General features: G+C 43.1%; 1 protein-coding gene across 1 annotated transcript in view; it reads left to right on the top strand.

Annotated features, from left to right (window-relative positions):
- Positions 1–25,242, top strand: part of LOC111867255 (protein singed) — a 111,698-nt gene that overhangs the window by 24,926 nt on the left and 61,530 nt on the right. The window contains exons 2-3 of the mRNA XM_023856933.2: positions 16,579–17,124; positions 20,435–20,849. Of these exons, the coding sequence (XP_023712701.1) occupies positions 16,642–17,124; positions 20,435–20,849 (898 nt within the window). The 5' untranslated portion in view covers positions 16,579–16,641. The remainder of the gene's footprint in view (positions 1–16,578; positions 17,125–20,434; positions 20,850–25,242) is intronic.

Here is a 25,242-nt window from a genome sequence, read left to right as displayed (position 1 = left end):
AATAATGATAAAAACATTCTTCCCGAAAGCCTTTCCAAATTTATAAACTTGCAACCTGACCAGATATCTTCTTTGGGCTAAAGAGGTATTTAAGACGGATGTAGGACAAAAATGGACCACCTCTGTGGTCTAGTGATCAGAGTTCCTGGCTACAGCTCCAGAGGTCCCGGGTTCGATTCCTGGCACAACCAGATTTTCTGAGAAGTAGCGGGTCTGTTCACTTGTCTATCGTCATTATTTAGTTTTTATCTCACGAGAACACTGTTCACTTGTCTATCGTCGTTATTTAGTTTTTATCTCACGAGACACTGTTCACTTGTCTATCGTCATTATTTAGTTTTTATCTCACGAGAACACTGTTCACTTGTCTATCGTCGTTATTTAGTTTTTATCTCACGAGATAAAAAGTAAACAATGACGATAGACAAGTGAACAGTGCAGTGGTCTTCCCGAAAACAAAAGGAAAATTGCCTGATGATGGCCCATGTGCGGCCGAAACATGTTGTAAAGTGGCAAGAAACATATGTAAAACTAAATGCATTTTTTAGTAATTTGATCACTTTTAGTGTATAAGTTACACTTTTAGTGTCCTAATGACATTTTATGATTTTAACAACACCGTAACGTAATAAAGTTGCACTTTTTGTGAAGAACATATTTTAGATGTTTTTTTATATTTAAAAGAAGTATTGTTGCATTATTGACGGATGCTTTAATAATAAGACTAATAGCATTTTAAGCCGTTCATTGCGATCATAAAATTTCGAGAATATTATGTCGTATCTTCACTTGTGAGTCTGTATTTTTTGCGAACGAATTTATTGTGAAGGGTACGTATGTGGAGTTCTCTTGTTCTCTTCAGAGTGATAAATGTTTCTTCAGGGAAGCCAGTCAACATCCATTAATACTTTGTTAGCAATACGCTGTCAAACCTTGGTGCCACCTCTCATAAACTCGTTTCGTTGGCGTGGAAGACTTTAAGACAGCATAACTATGTATTCAGGTTAGGCAATTCCTGTCAGGCTGCGAGAAGTGAAATACCTAGACAGGCTGTACTAGGGGCCTCATATCCCTGTTTTGAGAAATTTATGCTTCCCAAGACAGACTGAATGCCTGTGCAACAGTTATTCGTAACAGGCTTAACATATACAATTTGAAGCAATAGGAATAGTTCCAAACAAAGATTGCATATGTATATGTCTATTGCACGTATTTAAAGGGCCGTGTTACCGAGTGAAGAAACATGAAGCGGACTGTAAGTTACAAGTAAAACATGCCCAAAACAAAACATTCTCAGTTAAATTGGCCACGGTATATAGGTACACGTAAGAAGCAGGAATGTCTACTGTAACTTCGGCTACACATGCTCTCAGATATAAGAGAGAAACCCTGAAGGCAGATGGAGGGACTAATCTGAATTATGGATTTCGGAAAAGGCTTCGGAGCTACCAGTCCTTCTGGAAGCAGCAGTTTCCCTTGCCCGTTTTACGAGCCCAAAAAATTTTTTTTTGAACTCTCAGGTTCATTTTTTGTATAAGCCTCGCCCGTTATTATTTAAAATAATCGAAATTTAATCTAAGTCCTTAGAACTGTTTTTGAGCGCCCACTTATCCTGTTTTGTAAAAGTTGAGTTCTGCAGTCCAGAAATTTAGACTTCGACATGCATAATTAAAAAATTTACAGTTGACATGTATAAGTAAGACTTGTTGATAGAAGAAAACAGTAACATCAACTTGACTTAATGGCACAGAAGGCCACGCCATTGCTCAAGCGGTTAGTCGCTGGCTTCCCACCGCGACCGGCCGGGTTCGATCCCGGATCTGGTCAGGTGGGATTTGTGGTGGACAAAGTGGCGCTATGGCAGGTTTTCTCCGAGTATTTTGGTTTCCCCTGCCAATCTTCATTCCACCAATTGCTCCACAATCACCCTCACCTATCATCTGGGGCTGGTACAATAAGCCAGAAGTGGCCGCAGTACAAGGGACTTAGTCCCACCCCACTAGCAATAAAAAAATAATGAGACAGAACCTTCGGGGTTTCGTGAAGTTAAGTTCGGGTTAACAAAAACAGATCGCCCACAACACCTCAACCCTGCCCACACACACACAACCAACACAATGCAAATTGCATGTTGCGAAGGAGCATGACCGTCACTGGACTTCAGAGCAAGGTTCTAGTCAATGGGAGAATTCTGTTATTTTTAACAACATATTTTAATACTAGTGTTTTGACCATTCTGGTCTAGAAAACCGAGATTAACAGCCGTGGGGATTCGTTGCACTGATCATGTGACACCCTCTATCCATAAAAGCTAGCACTAACTTCGTCAACAAGCGGCGTTCACTCGGTCGGTATAGTTCGCTTGCGAACTAAAGGCCACGGAATTTCTTTTGTTTTAACCCTTAAAAGATCATGCATGCACGTAATACATGTGAAACATTTCCTTTGAATTGTTGGCTTTCTGATGATGGCCATCAACCGGTAAAAAAAGTAAAGCTATCTCTGTATCAGGCCGTGAAGTGTTGTGAGACGTCGAGGGTCCCACATTATCTAGACAATCGGCTCAAAGATGGCGGTAAGGTTGTCAGCCCTACGCGCCGGCCGCGCTTTACTCCCCAGGAAAATTATTTAATTAAATCCTGGTAATGATTTCTGTTAGAGGGTGAGTCGATCCCAGGGCCATAGTGCGGCTGAATGGATTAGGTCAATTGAAAAAAAAATCTAATGACCTCATCGGGACGTGAACCCACGACCTTCCGGATTATAGCATAGTACCTCAACCAACTACGGTACCTCGTGCCCCGGTCGAAACAGGCATAAAATTTATTTTATTATTAAAAATATTGTTACACTTGATGGGATTCAGTTCAGATTTTATTATCTTATGCCAGTTGTTTAAGGGAAGATGCGTTTATCTCTTTGCCACCACGCCTGCAATTGATCTCCATCCAACCACTGAACATCCATACCTGGAACAACTCTTTTTCGTGGCTGTAGGAGTTCCTGCCTGGGGCCAAATTGTACGTTCAGTGCGTGAAGCCAAACGAGTGTTCAGTGCGTTGAGCTGAATGAATGTTGTTACAGGCTAAGTAATTTATGTACACGTTGAATTCGAAGTACGTGCAACATAATGTGAAGATGTACTATGCAGAATATGAGGATAATATGTATACATATGCATGTGTAGCGCAGTCCCATAATGCAGCTGTTTAGTTGGAGAATTTGTTTGCACCAACTTATTCGTGTTCTACACTATGTCTGCGACATGTTCCGGCCGTATGTGCATTTATTAAGATAATCTTGCCTTGACCCGATTGTTTCAACGCATACGTGCCACACTCAAGCAGTTATATATGTGACAGTGTAAAATACAGAACTACAGAAGTTTTGTGTCCAAGTTCGACCTTATTAATATAAATTGAATCATTCATTGTTATGCAGTGGTGTACTATCCCAAACAGCAACACCACTCTTAGGCCGTAGCTCTTTCAATGAAGATGTTGGATACGTCGGTGGTTGGGCAGGAGCATGAACATATCTCGGGTACGGCGTACATGAGCTAATTTTTTTTTAATTCTCTTAGTGGGGGGTGGAGTCCAGCTTGGTCCACTCGGCACGGCGGCCACTGATTGTCCTATGGTAGCCTACCCCGCGTGATCATGATGATGGAGAATTTGTTGGAATGAAAATTGGCAAGGGAAACCGAAGTACTCGGAGAAAACCCGCCCCAGCGCCATTTTGTCCACCACAAATCCCACTTGACGAAACCCGTGATCGAACCCTGGCCGCCGTGGTGGGAAGCCAGCGACTAACCGCTTCAGCTATGGCGCGGCCGTACATGAGCTACCTCCAGATTATAGCTGAGCGGTCTGCCCCCTGATCTAGTTAGCTACCTCTTTCCTCAGGTGCTCTTTCTATCCCGCTAGCCGTTTCGCTTCTCAAAAGGGTCGATATGAACTGGGTGACCTTCCAGGGTACGGGGTTCGAGAACAGGGTATCAGGAAATCTGTACTTAATTTAGCCTATGTGTGCTGGTCCCTGCCACCATCCGGTCTCTAACCTTAAGAGTACTGCATCTCTTCCGGGAAGGGGTACCGGACTAAACTCGAAACACAAGGTGGTGTCTATTTACATACTTACTTACTTACTTACTTACTTACTTACTCATGGAGCTGAGCCCTTCTTGAGGAACCACCAATTCTGCAGCTACTCAAGAATTTCCCAGCATTTTATGGAACCCGAAGGTTCATCACCGTGTTCACAAGAGCCCACCATTGGTCCGTATCCTGAGCCAGATCTATCCAATCCACACCATACCATCCTATCTCTCCAAGGTCCATTCTAATATTGTCCACGCACCTACACCTTGGTCTTCCCTCTGGTCTCTTTCCTTCTGGCTTTCCCACCAATATCCTGTATGCATTCCTCGTCTCCGCTATTCGTGCTACATGACCTGCCCACCTCATCCTCCTTGACTTGATTATTCTATTTATACTTAGAGAAGTGTCTATTTACATTACTATTAATATCTTACAGTATTTACAAGTATTTTCAGTTTCGATAATTAAGAGTTTGTCATAGGTCGGTGCTCGATTAATATGAACACACTAGCTCGAAAAACAGAGCCCCTTCATATGTCCATCAAAAAGAAGGTGACGATTTTGTCGAAAGCATTGCTAACAATTTTGATTCAGATTATTTATTTAATGTAATGTAATTTAATGTAATGTAATTTATTTAATGTAAATGTAATTTATTTAATGTAATACATAAAGCTGGATATGTGGTATCGCAAATAAGGTAACGGTACACTCACTGGGGGCCCTAATGCGAAGTGTCGAATTTGGCGAACGAGTTTCATTGTTGCTCGGAATTCAGCAAGCACCCATGGTCTACCGCGGAACAATGAATTTAATTTCCAAGATAACGTTTTCAAGGTCAGTCTTATTTAAGAAAGTATGTGCAGTGTCTTTGCACTTTCTTTTTTTAGTAACGAAGGCATTGAGGTTGCATTTTTCCACATCTTTTGTACAAGCTTTGTCATGAACCGGTTCTTTCTTTTTGTGCGGGAATTCCGCCATCCAAGGACAGACAGGAAATGATGCTGCTTGCTGAACTACGTAAATACCGCAACTCCGTTCAGAGTTGCGCGGTTGTCATGAACGTGTGAAGGCGTTCTCTAACGGATAATTACAGTATTACTGTATGAGTATTTCCTGCAGCTACTGAGAAACGCTTCACTGTTATAGCTCTTCACCTAATATTATTAGTGTGATTGGCATGTAAAATGTAAAGGTAAAGCTATCCCTGTAACAGGCCGTGAAGGCCCATAGAGCTGTGAGACGTCGAGGCTTCCAGTGTCGGCTCATAGATGGCGGTAAGTTTATCAGCCTTACGCGCCGACCGCACTTTACCCCCCAGGAATATTCCTGGTACTCGTTTATTTCTGTTAGAGGCTGAGAGTACCCCAGGACCATATTGCGGCTGGAAGGCTTAGGTCGCGTAGGGTAAATTCGATAAATATGGTCACGTTAAAGACCTTTCTTTATACCGTATAAAGAAAATAAAATGGTCTTGTACGTGAAAGAATTACTCCAATTACTCTAGACACTGTTTAATCATTCATGCCAGGTTCGAGCTCTAATTAAAAGTGGGCAAAGTTCAGTATAACTTGGAATAAATCCATCTAATGCCCATATTTGCAAAACTCGTAAGCACATGGCTACCGCAGCATGAGCATGACAGTCTGTCAAACCCAATTATTGATATTTTAACATACTCGTAAAATCCTTTTTTAAGTACAGGGATCCGAAAGATCATGTCTTTTGTATAAAAACAAAAAAGCAACAAAAACCGAACTCCGTAGCCTGTAGTCCGCAAGCGAACCAAACCGACCGAGCGACCGCCTCTTGTCGGCGAAGTTAGTGCCAACTTTAGCGGATAGAGGGTGTCACGTGGTCAGCGCAACGAATCCCCACGGTCGTTAATTTCGGTTTTCTAGTCCATAGCCGCTATTTCCTTGAAATAGCTTCTCAGTTATCCTCACAAGACTGAGCGGACCCCGTTCCAGACCCACTACTTCTCAGAAAATCCGGTAGCGCTGGGAATCAAACCCGGACATCTGGATCTGTAGCCAGGAACTCTGTCCACTAGACCACATAGGTGGCTCGGCTTTTTTATTACAGTCGTTAAAACACAAGTCGCCTTCAAATTGGACGCTGTCGGCATGAAAGCATAAATAACATCCTTGACCTGTATTCGGGAGGTGGCCTTTTCAAATCACGGCCGGAACATCGACTATCCTAAGTTCTTTTGGAAGTTTTCTGCAGTCATTCTGAGACAATTCCGGAAGAGTCCCCTGGGACTAGCTGTATCTGTTGGACCCAACTGAGTACGTTCCACCTGAAGACGGAGACGGAATCCGCTCTCCGAAACGTTGCATGTTTTAAATAAAAACAGGACGATGGATAATGTCCAGAAAGAGAATAATTGTAATATTTCTACATTTCTGCTGAGCGGTAGTGCGAATCTACCACAGGATTATCAGTGCTTCCTGTTAGGTACACGACGAACTGTTTTTTTTTCCTTGGCACTACAGCTCCAGTGGGCCTAGGCCTACCTCCACGAACTTCTCCGTTCACCTCGGTTTTTCTAGATCTTACACATTCGGTAGGACTCCTTGGGCGTGTGATCAGCTCGTCGCAAGGCCTCTACCTGTACACAAATACAGAAAAACGCACACACACGAACTAAACATCCATGTCCTAAGTGGGATTCGAACCCACGATCCCGGTTTCCAAGCTAGAGAAGACAGTACTTGCCTTAGACCGCTCGGCTACCGTGACCGGCCGATGAACTGTTTAACAAACACAAAATATGTCTGAGTTATTTGACCACTGTTAAAATGAAGCTCTTAAAACCAGTGCTCGTATATGGTTCACTAAGGAATCTCCTTTTTAACACGAAACCTCTTATAGGACTGAAACATGTAAGGTATACATATTTATACTCCTATTTTTGTACTACTACCTGTTGTATTTAATGGTGTTCGTTACTTCATTATTAACCACTGCCATTTCTGAAGGCATGGCTACCACGTGGACACTGTCCCCAGTACTCAGTATTTTCTTCAAGTGTAATGGAAGGTATTTTAAATATATTTTAATACATGTTTTAAATGCAGTTAAGCTCTAAGTATATGAAGCATAACTATAAATCTTTGAAGATGAGGTGATTACGGAATGTTTTATGTTTTATTTTTATTTTATAATCACACTGGATACTTGTAATATATGCAATATAAGAATCACAACTTTGTAATTTAAGATTTGTAGATTGTATCGCCTGAAGATGGCTCCATGAGAGCCGAAATATGTTGCGACGTTATGCTTTAATTGAATAAAAACTCAGTTAACACGAACAGTGGAAGTGAGTTAATTTTAACTTATTTTTGTGTTGGACAGGTATAAAGAATATATATATTTAGTATTTTCCTTTAAAATTAACTGCAGGTGGCACGTAAAATCCACGGATATTGATACAGGCAAGAACTGTGACCGTTTCTCCTTTTCCCTGTCGGACTTAAAATGTTTCTAGAAAATGACATGCCTGTCTCCTGTGTTAAATGTTTTGCCTTGTTAACAGTAACGGTTTGGTATATTTTTCTTTCCAAAATTTCGAAAAAATGTCCACAATTCAGATCTCATTCCTAATTATCTGTTTATGCGGACCGTGAAACTAAGTTGACGTTTAAAGAAGCCATTCCTCCATTTTCTCTTTTACTGAATCTGTAATTGCAGAATATTTCATGAAGGAGAGAACTGTCATTTAATGTCCAGTGAGTCCAAAACCACATCTCTAGCTTAGAATGAAACTCTTCTTCAGTTTTTCTGCTTCCATCCCAATTTTAGGTTGTCGGGCAAATTTTGTTACAGCGGTTTTGTGTTCTCGCCAATATTTTTGCTATGCTTAGGTACAACAAGCACGTGGGATGCTTGCATCTAGCTGCAGTTCCCATTTTTGATCGAAAGTATTGCACAACTCATTTTATAGACCCTGCTGCTGGCGACTGCCAACCTTTAATTCTTTCTTTGACTTCATCTGAAATGAGTGTTCACAGAAATATTCATAAATGTTTTTGTCAATGAAAGTGTTTGAGAACAGTTTTCAAATGCGTAAAAATATTTGAAATATGTAACTGACGTTATGTATGACTTTTAATAATATTTTCAAGTTATTTCTTTCGCGATGCTAAAGTAAGCGTCCCTAACTCCTCTCCCGTTTCACAAGTTAGCACTTCACCCATCTTGTTATTACTACCTGCCTGCCTACATACCCACCCACCTACCTACCTACCTACCTACCTACCTACCTGCCTGCCTACATACCCACCTACCTACTACCTACCTACCTACCACTCGGCGCTACAGCCCTGGGTGAGCCTTAACCTCCTCTGCAACCAATCTCAACAAATCTTGCTATTACTAATCGCATGAAATTGACAGTTGCACCGTTGAGGTGGCCTTCAATAGCATAAAGTTCATACAAGATTTGTGATTTCATGGGCCCATTTTAGGTGCTCTTTACAAATAAAAATTGCCGTATGAAAAGGCTATGCTTGCCCGTCTGTCTGTGACTGTCAGTGATTAACCTGTTGGGCAGACTTCTCTTGAAAGTCAGCCTAGGCCATGCATCCCATGAACCGTTTCACAGATTTTGTTAAAATTCGACTGGGAGACTTTGACTAACCGTTAGCGGACTATTCTGATATTTACCCATGATGTTTTCAGAGTTAAACCTGATCTGCATAAGGCAATGTATCCCGTAAACCGTTTCGCAGTTTCTGTTGAAATTTAACATGAAAGATTGCCTCCAAAAATTGTCGGGCTGTTCCTGTTTTCAGCCATATTGATGCACCATAAAGCGAAGTTTGTATAGGGGCATGAATGAATGTATAAGGGGTGGGCCTTCTCGGCCCTTACACCGCGACCTACAGTGATTTATTGTGCCCTGCATAGGGGCATAAACTAAATTCTCTTTGTATCCCACGTTTCCTTGAAATTCGTTATGGGAAGCCCACAGATTTGTATTTTATTATTCCTGCTCTTAGGTAAACGAGAAAGAAGGCCGTTGGTATTTTGTGTACCACACGTCCGCACCCCATACCTCTTCATGGGACAGTGCTTAATAAGCGCAAGTAGAGCTTTACCTTTTTCTTAAACCTCCTGCATTATGTGATGCATCTTTTCCTGTCTTAATTTCGTATAAGAAATGAAGGGAAGTATGCAAAAGAGGAGTAGCTCACCTAGTAATGTGAGATGAGCAAGGATCACTCGGTTGGTAGACTGGGGTTGGGTTTCTGACAGAAGTAGAGATCTTCTTCTCTGACACCACGTCCTGTCTGGTTTTGGGATCCACCCATTCTCCTGTCTAACTGGTACGAGTATGCAAGGGAAGCAAGTCTGTGTAGCGACGGGCTTTCCCTTCTCGGCAAGGGCAAGTTTTCTGTAGTCTTCATTGCGTTCAGACTTGCTCTGAGGCCCATCCAGCGTCCCAACCAATTTGTTCCTGGGGATGTTTCCCCGGGTGTAAAGCGGTAGGGGCGTGAAGCTAACCAGTCACTTCCATCTCGTGCCGAGGTCAAGAACGGTGGAGCTATACCTTCGCTCCCAATATGTTTTCATGGCATAGCGCTTAATTAAGCACATAGACAATTTTACCTTTATAGGTTAAATCGGCCAAAGCATGAAACTCACCATTCACCTCTATTTATTGCTGAGTTTTAAGACTGCATGTCATGGTGATTTCGCAAGTGGGCAGTTTTAACTTTCATTGTGTTTAATCGACTGCAACATTAAATTATCAGAGAAACAACGAGAAACAATCTTGCAGAGTATACTGAAATATCGCACTGTAATGGTATGGGGCACGCGGTAGCGTAGTTGGTTGAGGCACTATGCTACAAGACGGAAGATCGCGGGATCGGATCCCGAGGAGGTGGATGTTTTTTCAATTTACCTAATCCTTCCAGCCTCATTATGACCCTAGGGTCGACTCAGCCTCTTAACAGAAATGAGTACCAGGAATATTCTTGGGGGCAAAGGGCGGCCGGCGTGTAAGGCCGACAACCTCACCGCCATCTGTGATCCGATTGTCTAGAAAATGTGGGAACCTCGACGTCTCACAACCCTATGGAGCTCCACGGCCTGTTACAGGGATACCTTTTACCTTTGAATATCTACGATCAGATCAGTACACTGGAACGTTAGAATTAAACGTGTGCTGGACACAACATTCACGTGATTGTAATGAAACAACGTTCCCCTCTTGCCAGTTGGCCTGGACGTTTTCTGCGAATTGCATCCTGAAGATTCAACAGAACTTCACAGCAGGATGCAGAATTCACATTTTCACCATGCTTCTGAAAATGGGCTAACAGTACTCCCTGAGAACTCCAAAACACGATAAGCATGACCTTCCCAGCTGATGGCATAACCTTAAACTTTTGGGTTGAACGAGAAGCAGAACTGGGCATTTCCTTTGCAATGAAGCACACGTTGATTCGGGTTGGTAGTGATTCACTTATGATTCGTCCTCAATAACAGTCTTGTTCAGCATTCTTCTCCCTCATCTGCATACTGTTAGGGATGTTGCAAGGACAGACCCATTCAGTTCTTCATTTTTTGTCAAACTTTCAGTTCTCCTGGCACCCGCCAGGCGCACACTTTCCGAAACTTCAAACGATCATGCATTATGCTTTATGTTAAACCATGGGAACACTAGTGTAGTTGCTGCACTGGCTGTCCTTATCCTCCTGTCATTTGGAATCAACTTTTCCACTCGCTGCACAGTTGCTGCTTTTGCAATCTCAACAGGGTGACCCGGTCGGGCATCATCTGTGATTTGCGAACGTCCTTGAGAGAAGTTGTCGACCCAGTTGTGAACGGTTTACGCGACAACACTTTCCACCATAAAAAGAATATATTTCTTTATGAATAGTCTTTACATTGAGTTCTTTTGCGGACAGAAATGCACAACAGAAAGGTTCTTTGGTAGTCGGAAGGTCGCGGGTTTAAATAACGATGAGGTCATTGGATTTTTTTTCAGTTGATCTAATCCTTCCGGCCGCACTATGGCCCTGGGGTTCACTCAGCCTCTAACAGAAATGAGTACCAGGAATTAATTAAATAACTTCCTGGGGAGTAAAGTGCGGCCGGCTCGTAAGGCTGACAACCTTACCGCCATCTTTGAGCCGATTGTCTAGATAATGTGGGACCCTCAACGTCTCACAACTCTATGGGCCTTCATGGCTTCTTACAGGGGTAGCTTTACTTACTTTACGTATAACAGAGCACACGAAACGTTCGTATTAAGGCTTTCCTCCTTTCACCATGAAGAAAACAGTTATGTATTACTGTTTGATGGGTATTGGGCAGACCAGCTGTTGGCCGAGGTTAACGGATCGTTTTTAGATAAGCTGCCGCTTGGGCAAAGTTCGATCATCATGCGTTTTTGTCTTACGACACTCCAGCCTCCTACATGGTGTCGGTGAGAACCCACAGTTTAATGAAGCTTATCCCATAGCCTCAACCGAGGTATCATCAGGCAGCCACGGTATTAGATATCAGTATGGACTGAATTGATCTGGCTTAGGACAGAGATCAGTGTAGGGCTCTTGTGAACACGGTAATGAACGTTTCGGTTCCATAAATTGTTGGGAAATTCTTGAGCGGCTGAGCTACTGGTGGCTTATCAAGAAAGGCTCAGCTCATGGAGTTAGTTTGGTCTGCCACCCTGCAAATACACGTAGCATGCATTCCTGGCGCAATTTTGTGAACCTGCTTTATTAGCTTTCATCGTAGTGGGCCTCGAAACAGCATCGGCCGAGAGTGACTTGTTTGCTAGGCGCGCTGCCACCAGCAGATTTGTGTGAAACACATGATGTTTCTTTCCACCAAGAGAGATACTAGCATACACTTTGAACGCTACAGTCTTATATTCACACGCTTCTACCTTTAGAGCTGAAATAAAATCTGACAATAGAGCTACATTCTTTCCTTAAGATGGGTCTCGCTCCGTCATCTGTAGGCCAGGTCAAGGAACTTTAACTCACGGTGGCACTGTAGGCCTAGAAAATAGCATATAGAAATAAATACTTGATATTTTGAAGAGTTGCGTTATATCTTTTGGGATACAACGCCTTGTTATCCGTTGTAAATCAACCAGCCTTTCGGAGGAACATGTCATCTCTGTCTTCATTGTCGAAGAATAACCGAAACAAGAAACCGGCGATGTAGGCATTATATCCCGGAAGACACAATCCTTCATAGCTACTACTGTGTTTTCTTAAGTGGCCATTAGTCAGCAAGCGAACTATACCCGACTGACCGAGCGACCGCCGCTTTTCAGCGAAGTTAGTGCCAACGTTAGTGGATAGAGGGTGCCGCGTGGTCAGGGCAATGAATCCTCACTGCATTCGCTATCTGGAAGTCGAAGGGTGAAGACGTGAATACACAAGCTAGTCAGATTTGATTGCTGAGATTCGTTACTAGGAAACAACTAGTGACACTACTGGTGTAGCCTTAGTTGACAGCTGTAACCAAGCAACGAATAGATGGAACAGATTGAGAAGACATTGCCAGTTGACGGCCGTCCCGAACCATCGTTATCATCATTCAATGTTCCGCAATTTTTGAAACGCTTATACCAGTCGTAAGTTTGTGTCTGGCCTAAACTGTTGTCACCAAAAACTTGCTTCAACATTTGGTGCGTTTCTGCAGCGATTTTCCCAAGTTTAAAACAGAACTTCATACAGACTCGCTGCTTTCTCAGGTCAGCCATCGCAAAACCGCAAACTCACGGAAACACAACAATGTAAATACGTTCACCAACAATAAACCCAACCACTCAACTCGACGCTGCTTGCCACACTGATTCAAGAAGGGTGTGTGGGGAGACACCTAACGGTATTTCGATGTACTCATTCGCGCGCAAAATTCAAATTCCGGGGACTTTTTGATACCCCACTTACGTATCTGGCATAGCTAATGCGTTTACTATAGGTTTACGCCAATTAGGTTGTGGGATATCGGCCCGAATTGCATTAGGCCTTTATTTGCATATAGGTCTAGGCCCACTTTCATTATCTATGATATATGTTCAGTCATTGCGAAAAATTTATAAGTATTTAACGTGTTCACCCACTTTTCTCCAAGTTTTATTGAGGTCAGTTGGAAGGCACCTGGTTTCTGTTGGCCGCCAGATAAATATAGTGACCCCTTTTGTTTAGACTTACGTCTTGGAAACTCCGAAAATCACATCACTGTAGTCACTATGAATGTGGCATTGCCACTCTCGGAAGATGATGTGTCACGACAGGCTGTGATATGTGTTCTGATGATATACGAACGAATGTCTAATTTCGATAAAATTCGGTTACGCAGTTGGAAATTGCTTCAGTGATAATTTATTTTTATTAGCAGTTGTATTTCAGGCGCTGTGCTGCCGTGTGCTCCTGCTTCATAATTGATAGGTCACGTGATCGAATGTTGACCCGGAGACCAGCTGTTCCGACTCGTGATGATCCTCATTTCTACCTTGGAAATGACATGGCGGTCCGTTAAATCAGACCCAGAACTCTACTTTCAACTTCCTTTCTTCCATTTATCATTGCGTCCTACAGTTCGGTGCAATGCAACCAGATTTTCACTCAACAGAGCCCTGTTAAATGAAGCAGCGAAAAAGCAGTGATATGTCGGGGGACATTCTGCAAGTTCACTCTTCTAAGGGCACATAAATCATAGTTCTTAATAAACTGCTTGAGGCGGGCCACAACGACATCTTCTCACATTCTGACCGATTTCGAGGTTAGGTATACTTTTTCCATTTGCTATAGAACGCCGCACAGAGAAGTGCCACCGAGATGGCCACTGCTAGGTAACGGCTCGGTAATTAGGTTGCAGCTTTTCGTTCATCTCTCATTTCCAGGGTTATTATGATTAATATTAGAGGGCATTCATTGAGGTAGTGCGCGCCAATGACATATACGTGTATTTTTTTTTCCTTGGCACTACAGCCCCAGTGGGCCTAGGCCTACCTTCATGAACTTCTCCGTTCACTTCGGTTTTTCTAGATCTTACACATTCGGTAGGACTCCTTGGGCGGGTGATCAGATCATCGCAAGGCCTCTACCTGTACACAAACACAGAAAAACGCACACACACAAACTAACATCCATGCCCTGAGCGGGATTCGAACCCACGATCCCGGTTTCCAAGCAAGTGAAGACAGTACATGCCTTAGACCGCTCAGCTACCGTAACCGGCAATGAGATATATACTCTCATAAATTTTATTAAGGACAGGTAAACGAAATCTGACTGGCCGAATTAGGGAGCCGGGCAACGTGAGAAATGTCATTAAATAAGGACAGGATCGTATCTTTGTTTACTGCGTCACAAAGAGTAAGCTAAACGAAAGACCCTCGTTTGTTTCATGCGGCCAGTTTGATCCTGACCCATTAAGCGCTCTACGTATGCATATAGCAATGCTATATGCGTTGTTGTCTTTAAGTGCCATGGTATAGATTTGTGTTATTAATATTTCCAGAACCGTCATGTGTAATAACCCCACTTAGAGTCTTTACAGATCCAGTCATGCACGGCATTGGTCCAAATTGTCTTCCTTGTGCAAATCTTGTACTTTTAGTCAACCACCCAAATTTGTAATAAGGCAATTGCGACGTAGTTGCTAGCTCGAATTTAACCTGTCAGTTGAGAGAATTGCGTGTAATCCGAAAAAGAAAACAGCCCGTTTGAGTTCATAGCTTTGTGTTTCGAAATTACGTATATCTTTCAAAACTGAAATGTATTTTGCGTTACCCGTTGGTCCAAAGCAGACGTGTATTGCGCCCTGTCACTAGATTTTTATATTGAAGTTTAAAATTGAACTGAAGGTTAGAAGTCATTAAATTAAAGCGACTTTCATAATTCGATATTGTATCTAAATGAAACATTGTAACCAGAACTTATATTAATTGCAAGATTCCGGATTTTGAACCTATCAACAATATGTGAACGAATATTGCATTGTGCTCTGCCTATTTCAATCCCAAATGTTTCTCTGTATCTTCCAGTGTCGAATCAATCAATCTCTTTATCACTGATGCTGGCAGCTTTGGCCGTTAACACCCGTAAGACTCTCACGTTGTTTGGCTCCCAAGTTCGTCCAGTCAGATTTTGTTTACCTAACCTTACTTCAGTTTATGAGAGTACATCTCTTATTAGCGCCCACTACCTCAATGCATTTCCTCTAATATTAATCACAATAACCCTGAAAAAAAGAGAGAGACGAACCGTTGCCTAATAGTGACCATCTCGGTGGCACTTCTATGCACTATTCCGTCTTTCAGGCGTCATGTTAATGTGGTATAGTGGGGTGGGACTAAGTCCCTTGTACTGCGGCCACTTCTGGCCTATTGTACCAGCCCCAGATGATAGGTGAGGGTGATTGTGGAGCAATTGGTGGAATGAAGATTAGCAGGGGAAACCGAAGTACTCGGAGAAAACCTGCCCCAGCACCACTTTTTTTCCCCCTTTGGCACTACAGCCCCAGTGGACCTAGGCCTACCTTCATGAACTTTTCCGTTCACTTCGGTTTTTCTAAATCTTACACATTCGGTAGGACTCCTTGGGCGGGTGATCAGTTCGTCGCAAGGCCTCTACCTGTACACAAACACAGAAAAACCCACACGCACAAACTGAACATCCATGCCCTGAGTGGGATTCGAACCCACGATCCCGGTTTCCAAGCGAGCGAAGACATTACATACCTTAGACCGCTCGGCTACCGTGACCGGCCCAGCGCCACTTTGTCCACCACAAATTCCACTTGACCAGACCCGGTGGGAAGCCAGCGACTAACCGCTTGAGCTATGGTGCGGCCAAAATTGAACTTAAGTACGGAAGCAGGGCAATTTCTTCAGCAGTTGGTAGGAGCGGTTATGCCTTATGTCACCATGACATCATCGTTTGATGATACTGTGTTGTGGGATGTAATGCACTGCAGTCCGGTCAAGCGGTATGCTGTTGCCAGGCACTTGAATAAACATATTCCTGAATGTGACCCCCTCTGTGGTCTAGTGGTCAGAGTTCCTGGCTACAGATCCAGATTCCCGGTGCTACCAGATTTTCTGAGAAGTAGTGGGTCTGGAACGGGGTCCATTCAGCCTCGTGAGGATATTTCAGGAGCTATTTCAAGAGAATAGCGGCTCCGGTCTAGAAAACCGAAATTAACCGTGGGGATTCGTTGGGCTGATCACGCGACACCCTCTATCCGCTAAATTTGTCACTAACTTTTCCGAAAAGCGGCGGTCGTTCGGTCGGTATAGTTCACGTGCGGACTAAATCCACGGAGTTTTATCCCTCAATATATTATTTGCAATTTCATTTCGGTTGATCATTCTGTTAAGTACCGCAAGGAATCAGGGTAACATGGGACTAATGCTAGGAGAAATCTCCATGCGTGATACAGTATTGCATCTGTGTGTAACTGATAGCAATGTGTTATTCGTTTGTTGCAGCCGCATACTTTGCAGGGTAAACACAACCGTTGTCTTCATCAGAGCACTTCACTTGCTACAACAATGAATGGTGTAATTGGCGTCAATGGTCATGTTGATCTGAACGGGAGCGGAAGTGAACTGATATCACAGAATCTGCCCAAAGGCTGCTGGACGATTGGCCTGATCAACTCCAAGTTCCGGTATCTGACTGCCGAGACTTTCGGCTTCAAGATTAATGGCAACGGCGCATCACTCAAGAAGAAACAGATCTGGACTTTGGAACCATCCTCTGCTACCGGAAATGAATCCACGATCTATCTCAAGTCCCACTTGGATAAATATCTGGCCGTGGACTCTTTCGGAAATGTGACGTGTGAGAGCGAGGAGCGGGACCCTGGATCCATGTTCCAGATCTCTGTAGCCGATGATGGCACGGGTCGCTGGGCTCTGCGTAACGTGACACGCGGCTACTATCTGGGAGCCTCGGCCGACAAGCTAACGTGCACTGCCAAGGTGCCAGGAGACGCAGAGCTATGGCACGTCCATCTTGCCGCCAGACCTCAGGTGAGTCAGCGCTGGTCGCTCACGATTTGTGACAGTAATGTATCTCAACAGAGGCATACGAATTACTACAGTTATAGGCCTGCATGTTAATTAAGGCACACAGAGAGATGTGAATAATATTTGCATTTCAATTAGATTTCTGTCTAGCATAGGCAGACCCATTTCTGTATGTCGTCATTGCACATACTATCCACTGTCACGTCATGTTGCAGTACAGGACTACTATAAATGATTCATTCGTTTTTAAAACGCTATATTTTTCAAAGTAATACACATAGAAATATAATTCATATATAAAAAGAACCGTAGACTCACCAAGTTTTCTCCACTCTGTAAAAATGTTCTATGTGTGCGCCTTGGGTCACACGACACACGTCCAGGCGGTAGTCGAGCTCGTTCCACACATTTTGTAGCATCCTGTCAATGGTCATCACTGCAATATCGATGCGTTCCCGCAGCTCTACTAGTGTTCTAGTGGAAAATGTGAAACAGAGGGCTAACCCATGAGTCGTAGGGTGAGGTTGGAAGTTGCGTTACGTGTAAGGAACTGGGCTCCATATGCAGTGTGCCCTGGTTTGTTTTGGCTGTCACATGAAGGTGTAACGGTAGTCTGGATATGTAGGTCATATATTGAGAAACAAGAAATACATGCAACATATTGGTAAGGAAGCTTCTCAATGCACTTCTGCTTCAGAACAAATTTCAGTGGATTAAAACAATCGATGGAACGACATTGCACTTACTTGGCCTTGACTGGGTTACGCTGGAAATTTAAGTACTTTTTTTCTTCCGGAAAACCATTATTTGTCTCTGATTATAGAAGTGAAGACTTGTATGCATCACTTAGTTAGTTAGTTATAGGGGAGGGTGGGTTTCCCCATACACTTAGACCAGTAATGGTCCATTGTGCTTCCCTCTATGATATTCTACCAGTCTCTATACCCTACCGATAAATGGTGCGTACCATCAGTCCCGCCGAGCAAGCGAGTTCGGCCACTTGCTTAGCAGTGTCTATAATGCTTCCCCCATCTATCAGAGGCCTTAGAGACTATTGTTGGGCGGGAAACGTCCTGGAATTTGGCTCAGTGATCTCCTTTGGAGATATGAGGTTCTTTTACGTGCCGTAAAGTTACGACACGGGACACACAGCTTGAAGTCCCTCCCGGAGGACTTGTTCCCTGAATTTTTCCGCCCTTAAAAATTCGACGACCTCCGCCGGGTATTTGAACCCGCGTACCACGAGTCATGAGGTGGGAACAGTACCTAGACTACGGAGGCCGCTATGCATCACATAACAATTGCTTTTAAATATTTCATATAAGTCAGAGGGATCTCAGCCGTATAATATCCTGAAATATATATTTTATACAAACTCATGATATTATATCTTACGAGTATATTGGTAGACCACAATGGGGACACTGACATAAGGAAACACGACAACAGACTGATAACAGCCGCAAAATAGCTGAATAAAAATGAAATTTAACAACTAGCATGAAGTAAAATAACGTGCACGAGGGAAGCACGGGAAACAAATACAGTGCAGTGGTCTCACTCGAGGATAGAATTCACCTGATGATGGCCCAATGAGGCCGAAACATGTGAATATAAATTAGTAAAAATACATGTGAAACCATGACAATTTGAGGACTGTGAACATTCACTTTTAATGTGTAAATTTATATACTACGCAAAGGGCTTTATTGATTTGAACTGTCATAATATTAAAATGCATTTTTAGTGAACAACATATTTCTAACGTCTTTTTAAAGTTGTATTACTGATGGATACGTTAGTAAGTAAATATATAATTATAAAAACTCGTAAGTACGACGGAAGAATAAAATTCGCCCAGCCGTTTTCGAGAAAATCGGATCTCTCATAGTGCGCGTACCGTTAAACAGTTTTATCTAAGGCGATGTCTGTATAAATTACTGAAATTGAGTGAATTTGGAACCATTTTAGAGAAAATTGCCATTTTGTTTATTTTGGGGTCAATATGATGTGCCCCTATGTTTGGAGGTAGCATGTTTATATTCGCTACTCGCCTGCCACCGACTTGTAACAAATAGATACTTAAATACCGAATATGAATGTACGTACATACGTACAGAGAGTCGGCATTCCACAGACCACTTTTTCTTACTGATAGACGCTGAAAACCTGTAAATCCGCTAAAATATTCAGTTCGATTTTGCCACCATTACGCCACTCTCCCTTGTGTTCTACATATGTGAGAAAGTAAACACAGATGCCATATTGGTAATCTGTACTGGGTTGAATTGGTCAGAGTAAGCGTTGTTTTAACAATCGGAGCTCGAGGGAGAGAGAGTTGTGTTGGTGGTTTTCTGGCAGCCGTTCGCAGTCAGCGTAGTACTGATAACAGCTTCGTGCTGTCGTCCCAGAAGTCCAGTCGCATGGAATGTCAGGCTATTATTGTATACTTCACTAGTTACATCGTTTCCTCTCACATAGGGAACATCCTCTTATGGTGTTCAGCAGGAACTTCCGGTGCTCGCGAACCTCCGTGTGTGTGTTGTGCAGGATGGCCGGCAGAGGGATATCTCACTGTTAGAATTTCTACCATAGCATGCGAGAACTTGACATGAAGAGAGCGGGCTGCATGGATTTAAGTTTGAAAGTTGCTGTAGGAATTCGATTGTACAGCCTATCGCAGTATCGATTAGCATATACTCGTAAATTTGCTTCTACATATGAAGAGTAGAGAAAAAACAAAAACGGCTTTATCACCTAACCAGAAGTTGATATATTCTGTTAAATTGTAATCCATCCCGATGTTTCTCGAATCCTTCTAATGACGTTTTATAAAGCATACTTGAAAAGCACATGCAGTCGAGTATCTTGTTACTTCAGATCATTGTGAATAGGATATGCAGATATATATTTACTTATTCGGATTGTAGCATATTTTAATCGAGATACATCAGCCAGTGAAAATGTATAAAATTTCTGCCGTAACCATCGATATAGGCGGCCTGCGCCACAAACTAAATCTTCAGCCTCGTCGTTTTGTGTTGTCACGACCACACCACACCCAATGGTCATTGCTCACTGGTGTAGTGTTCACGATTTTCCGTGTTATCACTGGTTCGTGATGCCAGGCTCTGCTTCTTAGCCTTCTGTATTGCTTCTTCCCGTATCTCTGGTTTCCAGTCTTGCAACACCCCGAGTCCGTGACCCGCAACATTCTCACGTCGCGTTCCATAGTTTCCCGTAGTTGCCATAGTGACACGTCCCCTGTTGAGTACCTATATGCAAGTTTTACTTGTGAATCTCATTTTTACAGGTGAATCTACGGTCAGTGGGACGCAAGCGTTTCGCGCATCTGTCGGAGAACCTGGATGAGATTCACGTGGATGCGAACATCCCGTGGGGCGAAGACACCCTGTTCACATTGGAGTTCCGTGTGGACGAGTCGGGCAAATACGCTCTGCACACATGCAACAACAAGTACCTTAGCCGGGAAGGCAAGCTGGTCGATGCGTGTAACCCGAATTGCCTGTTCTCAGCTGAGTATCACAGCGGTCAGTTGGCGCTGCGTGACCGCCAGGGTGCCTATCTCAGCCCCATCGGCTCCAAGGCCGTGCTCAAGTCGCGTTCCCAAACCGTCACCAAGGACGAGCTTTTCTCCCTTGAAGACTCACTGCCTCAGGCCAGCTTCGTGGCTGCCCTCAACGGACGCTACGTTTCTGTAAAGCAAGGTAGGCAGCAGCCACAAGTTTCGAAGGAAATTTCACAGGTTGTGGAGTCTGTGTGGAAACCAGTCGGAAGAGCGGTGTACAGCAGGACTGAGCCGACTATAGTCTTCAGCATCTCGGCTGGTTCCAACCGGGTCACCCGGTAAAAACCGAACTAACAAGTGTTGCCATTGACCTAAGGCAGAGCTACCTCTTATTCGTCCTCGTTCGCATATTCGTTTTTCTTATCGCTTTCATGCAATGTAATATTTCCCTTACCATGTTTATATACCACCTGTTTTTGTGTTTCTTAAACCACTCATTTTCTTTAGCTGGAGTATATAATAATAACAACACTGTACTGCAATGTACTGCTGATGACGGATAAGTCTTTTACCCCTAACAGGTAACAGCTGAGGTTCCCGGCTGAAGGCTTATATCCAGCCTCTTAGTGTGACTGACTGCTGTATATCCCTTTACAAGTAAAGGAACGGATTATAATCTTTGTTCTAGACTTCACTGTAGGGAACTGCTCAGATATAGGTGTCAGAAAGTGCGACTTCTCATTCTAAAGGGCAGTGTATGTATCGAGACATGGATGAATACTCGTGTCTGCTTTTCTCTGCGTGTTGGCCCGTGTAGGTAGCGGCCTTGCGATGGGCTGGTGTCCCATTGAACTGGTGCTACCAGTTAGTTCACAGAATTACTGGGGTTTTGGAAGTGTTTTCCATCGTCATATTCTAGAAAATAGAAAACACGACTAGATACTATAGGGTTTTGACGATGGTGTATAACACACAGAGATACTGGGTTTTCGGACTTTGTCCATCGTCCGGATTCTAAATAACTAAGAAAAAACACAACGTTTCGGAAACTGGATCTGTTCCCGTCCTCAGGTGAAGGAAGACGCCTACTCTGTTGTGTCCTTTCGGAAGAGCTAGCCTGAATCACTGGACAACCGATGTCACAAAATAGATCCAGTTTCCGAAATGTTGTGTTTTTTCTAAGTTATTTAGAATCCGGACGATGGACAAGTCCGAAAACCCAGTATCTCTGTGAGATAACACGACGTTTCGGAAACTAGATCTATTTCCTTCCTCAGGTGGGGGGAAGACACCTATTCAGTTGGACTCCATAGAAAGAGCTATTCTTAATCACTGGACAACTCCTGTCAGATTTAGTCTGTTAATTAATCACCTGAGACCAGGATAATTCCGCGGGAGATAACAAGAACGTATACAATAAAAACTCTAATAGAGCACGCACATGCGTGGAACTAGGATAGGAAGGAGGTCAAGGGGCTGCAGCACATCACTTAGTATCAAATGTTACCGGTTCCACCGGCTCACGTGCAACTCGTCTTTCCCTAAACTTATTAAGTGTTATTCACTTTAATATCACATAACTATTAAAGTTTTTCATTACGTGTTTCGACCAATATGGTCATCATCAGGCGTTTAAAATTATAGTTGAGGAAACTGCTATGCTTCTGTTATCGTGGCTTTGGTTGTGCAACGCTTATAAAGTGAACAACTTTTAGTAAGATTTAGTAAGTTTTAAGGTCAGTGTATGTATTTGCTACTATAATTCTGGGTACCTGCAAGTGGATATAAGAATGGAGTGTGACTTCTCCAGACTAAGTTAGAACCGGAAGAACACCCAACATTTCTAGATATGGCTTTCAAATTTGTTATTATAATACCATTGTTTTGTATATTGATGTACCGATATATTATATTCGAAGTTGTCAAAAATATAACATTGGGTGGTCCTGGTAGTGACGTTTCGGATGGACATGCCGTATTCATCTTTCTGGTCGAGGGGTAAGCTAAGCAAGATAGAAGCATGAAACAGGTTTCCATGCGTCCCCAGCCCCTCCAGTCTGAGATAATGCTTGAAATAAGGCCCTCTTCCTTAGACATTCTTTGGAATTTATTGTTCTTTAATAAGGCTACAATTGGACACTGTAGTTTTGGCTATTGACAGCGTTGTTAAATAAACGGTAAATAATAAGTGAATCAAAGACCTAGAAGAAGGGACCATTTGATGGTGCTGGTAATACTGAAGCGTGTTGCTCGGAGATTTTTTTCCCCCTTGGCACTACAGCCCCAGTGGGCCTAGGCCTACATCCATGAACTCCGTTCACTTCGGTTTTTCTAGATCTTACACATTCGGTAGGACTCCTTGGGCGAGTGATCAGCTCGTCGCAAGGCCTCTACCTGTCGACAAACACAGAAAAACGCACACAAACATCCATGCCCTGAGTGGGATTCGAACCCACGATCCCAGCTTCCGAGCGAGCGAAGACAGTGCATGCCTTAGACCGCTCGGCTACCGTGACCGGCTGTTCGGAGAATACTGTTGTAAAATAGAGTTTTTGTTAAAGATACGTAGGATTTTGCTGATGTTAGTGAAACTTGCACTGTTATTAAGATTATATAAGTCACATATATGCAGTTGAAGAAAATATATTAAGAGAGGACCCTCTCCTGTAATGAACGGCAAACCTTGCGTAACCTTCACCTCGTACCAACCTCATTCATTACGCAAAGTGGAAAAACTCCACTACTTTGATTGTCAGTGTTGTGAGTTCATTTAAGGAGAATATTACTGTTTCACTGCCATTAAATATCGGTATATATTTTCCTTAATTACACGGAACAAACATTTTAGGTTATGATATATCTATATGTAGGCCTACCTAATAGCGAAATATGGACACTGTCCGCTCTGCCCATACGGAAGTAGTGTCCGGTATACTTTGGACTTGGGCCTGGAGCCGGTTTGATCATGACCTTCGTCTCCGAATCCCGTCACTGTGACTGAGCTCTCACGGTCATGCTAAAGTGGATCACAAGTTAGGCGATTCTGGTTGACTGCTCTAAGTTCTTTCCTCTTCTCATATCTGCGGGTTACTGTTATCTAGCATAAAGGAGTGGGTCCTTAAAAATGGATGTTGTCGGTAAGGAATTTTAGTGACAGAGCAAAATGTGCATTGGGTGTTGCTTGGAGTCATCGCCCTCTGCAGACTGGATCAATACAGCGACACAGAGGCTGGAGCTGGGCCCACACCGGTTACCATGGCACCGCCGAGTCAGCAAGAAGATATCGATGTTCTCTTGTTTCTTTATCAGAGCAAAGAAGTCATTGCTCAGGGTCTAGACAGATGTAAACCGCTACTATATGTGTTTACTGGCTGACACTAGTTATAATCGAACCTTGGTTTCAGCATCGTTAATAGCAAAACCGGTACTGTACCCGTATTTGGGCTGTTAAATCCGGTTTACATCAGCATAAGCTAGTTTTCCAACGTCCATTGTAATATTACCTTTTCGTCATTTCTGTCCCAAGTTGCCGTATTCACATCAAAATTTTTCGGACATCATTTCCCTATCCGGTCTGCATGGCCAACCAGTTGAACATTTTTTATCCATTGATTGATTGATTGATTGAAAAAGAGAGAGAAGTACAAATCACGAAATTCCTGTGCAGATAATGTTCTCCGTTTATTAACCTGTATTAAGGTCATAGACCAGGCTGCGCCATAGCTCAAGCTGTTAGTCGCTGGCTTCCCACCGCGGCGGCCCGGGTTCGATCCCGGGGTCTGGTCAAGTGGGATTTCTGGTGGACAAAGTGGCGCTGGGGCAGGTTTTCTCCGAGTACTTCGGTTTCCCCTGCCAATCTTGATTCTACCAATTGCTCCACAATCACCCTCACCTATCATCTGGGGCTGGTGCAGTAGGCCAGAAGTGACCTCAGTACAAGGGACTTAGTCCCACCCACTAGCAATAAAAAAAGTTCATAGACCTACTTTATTTTAAGAAATGATTTATGTAATTGTGTAAAAACTGATATTCACATGTGCGGTATTCTTACTTGTATATACTTACTTACTTACTATACCGACTAGTATGGAAACTGATCGAACAAGATTTGAACGAACTTTTTAGCAATACTGAATCAATATTTAGGCTTGCATTAGGTCAGCCTCATCTTGAAGTTGCATGTGTTGGCATACCCACCATTTGGAATCCATGAATTTGAACCATCAAAGAGAAAGCAAAGAACAGATAAGCTATAGGAAAAAAAAAACTACAAATGGAAGAACTACCTGGACATGTGCCATGAGAAGAGTGGCTGAGTGTGACAAAACAGAGCCAGGACAATAGAACAATTTACTCAATATGAGATTTGATGTTTTGACAGTCATTAAGATTCATATTGTGGTCTTTTGTATTTATGACATTTCGTAGTCTGGTAGGCGGTAACCAAAGTTTAGGAGGACATGCCGGATCCATTTATACGGTGCTATGACCAAGAAGACAGCGAAATTAAGAGGGTAGTTAAAAGTTAGCAAAATGCAACTATACTGAAAATGTTGACACTAACTTCGCCGCAAACTGCGGTCGCTTGGTCG

This window comes from Cryptotermes secundus, unplaced genomic scaffold (genome assembly GCF_002891405.2).
Source record: "Cryptotermes secundus unplaced genomic scaffold, Csec_1.0 scaffold1270, whole genome shotgun sequence".
Lineage (NCBI taxonomy): Eukaryota > Metazoa > Arthropoda > Insecta > Blattodea > Kalotermitidae > Cryptotermes > Cryptotermes secundus.
This window is presented reverse-complemented; position numbering and strand designations above follow the sequence as displayed.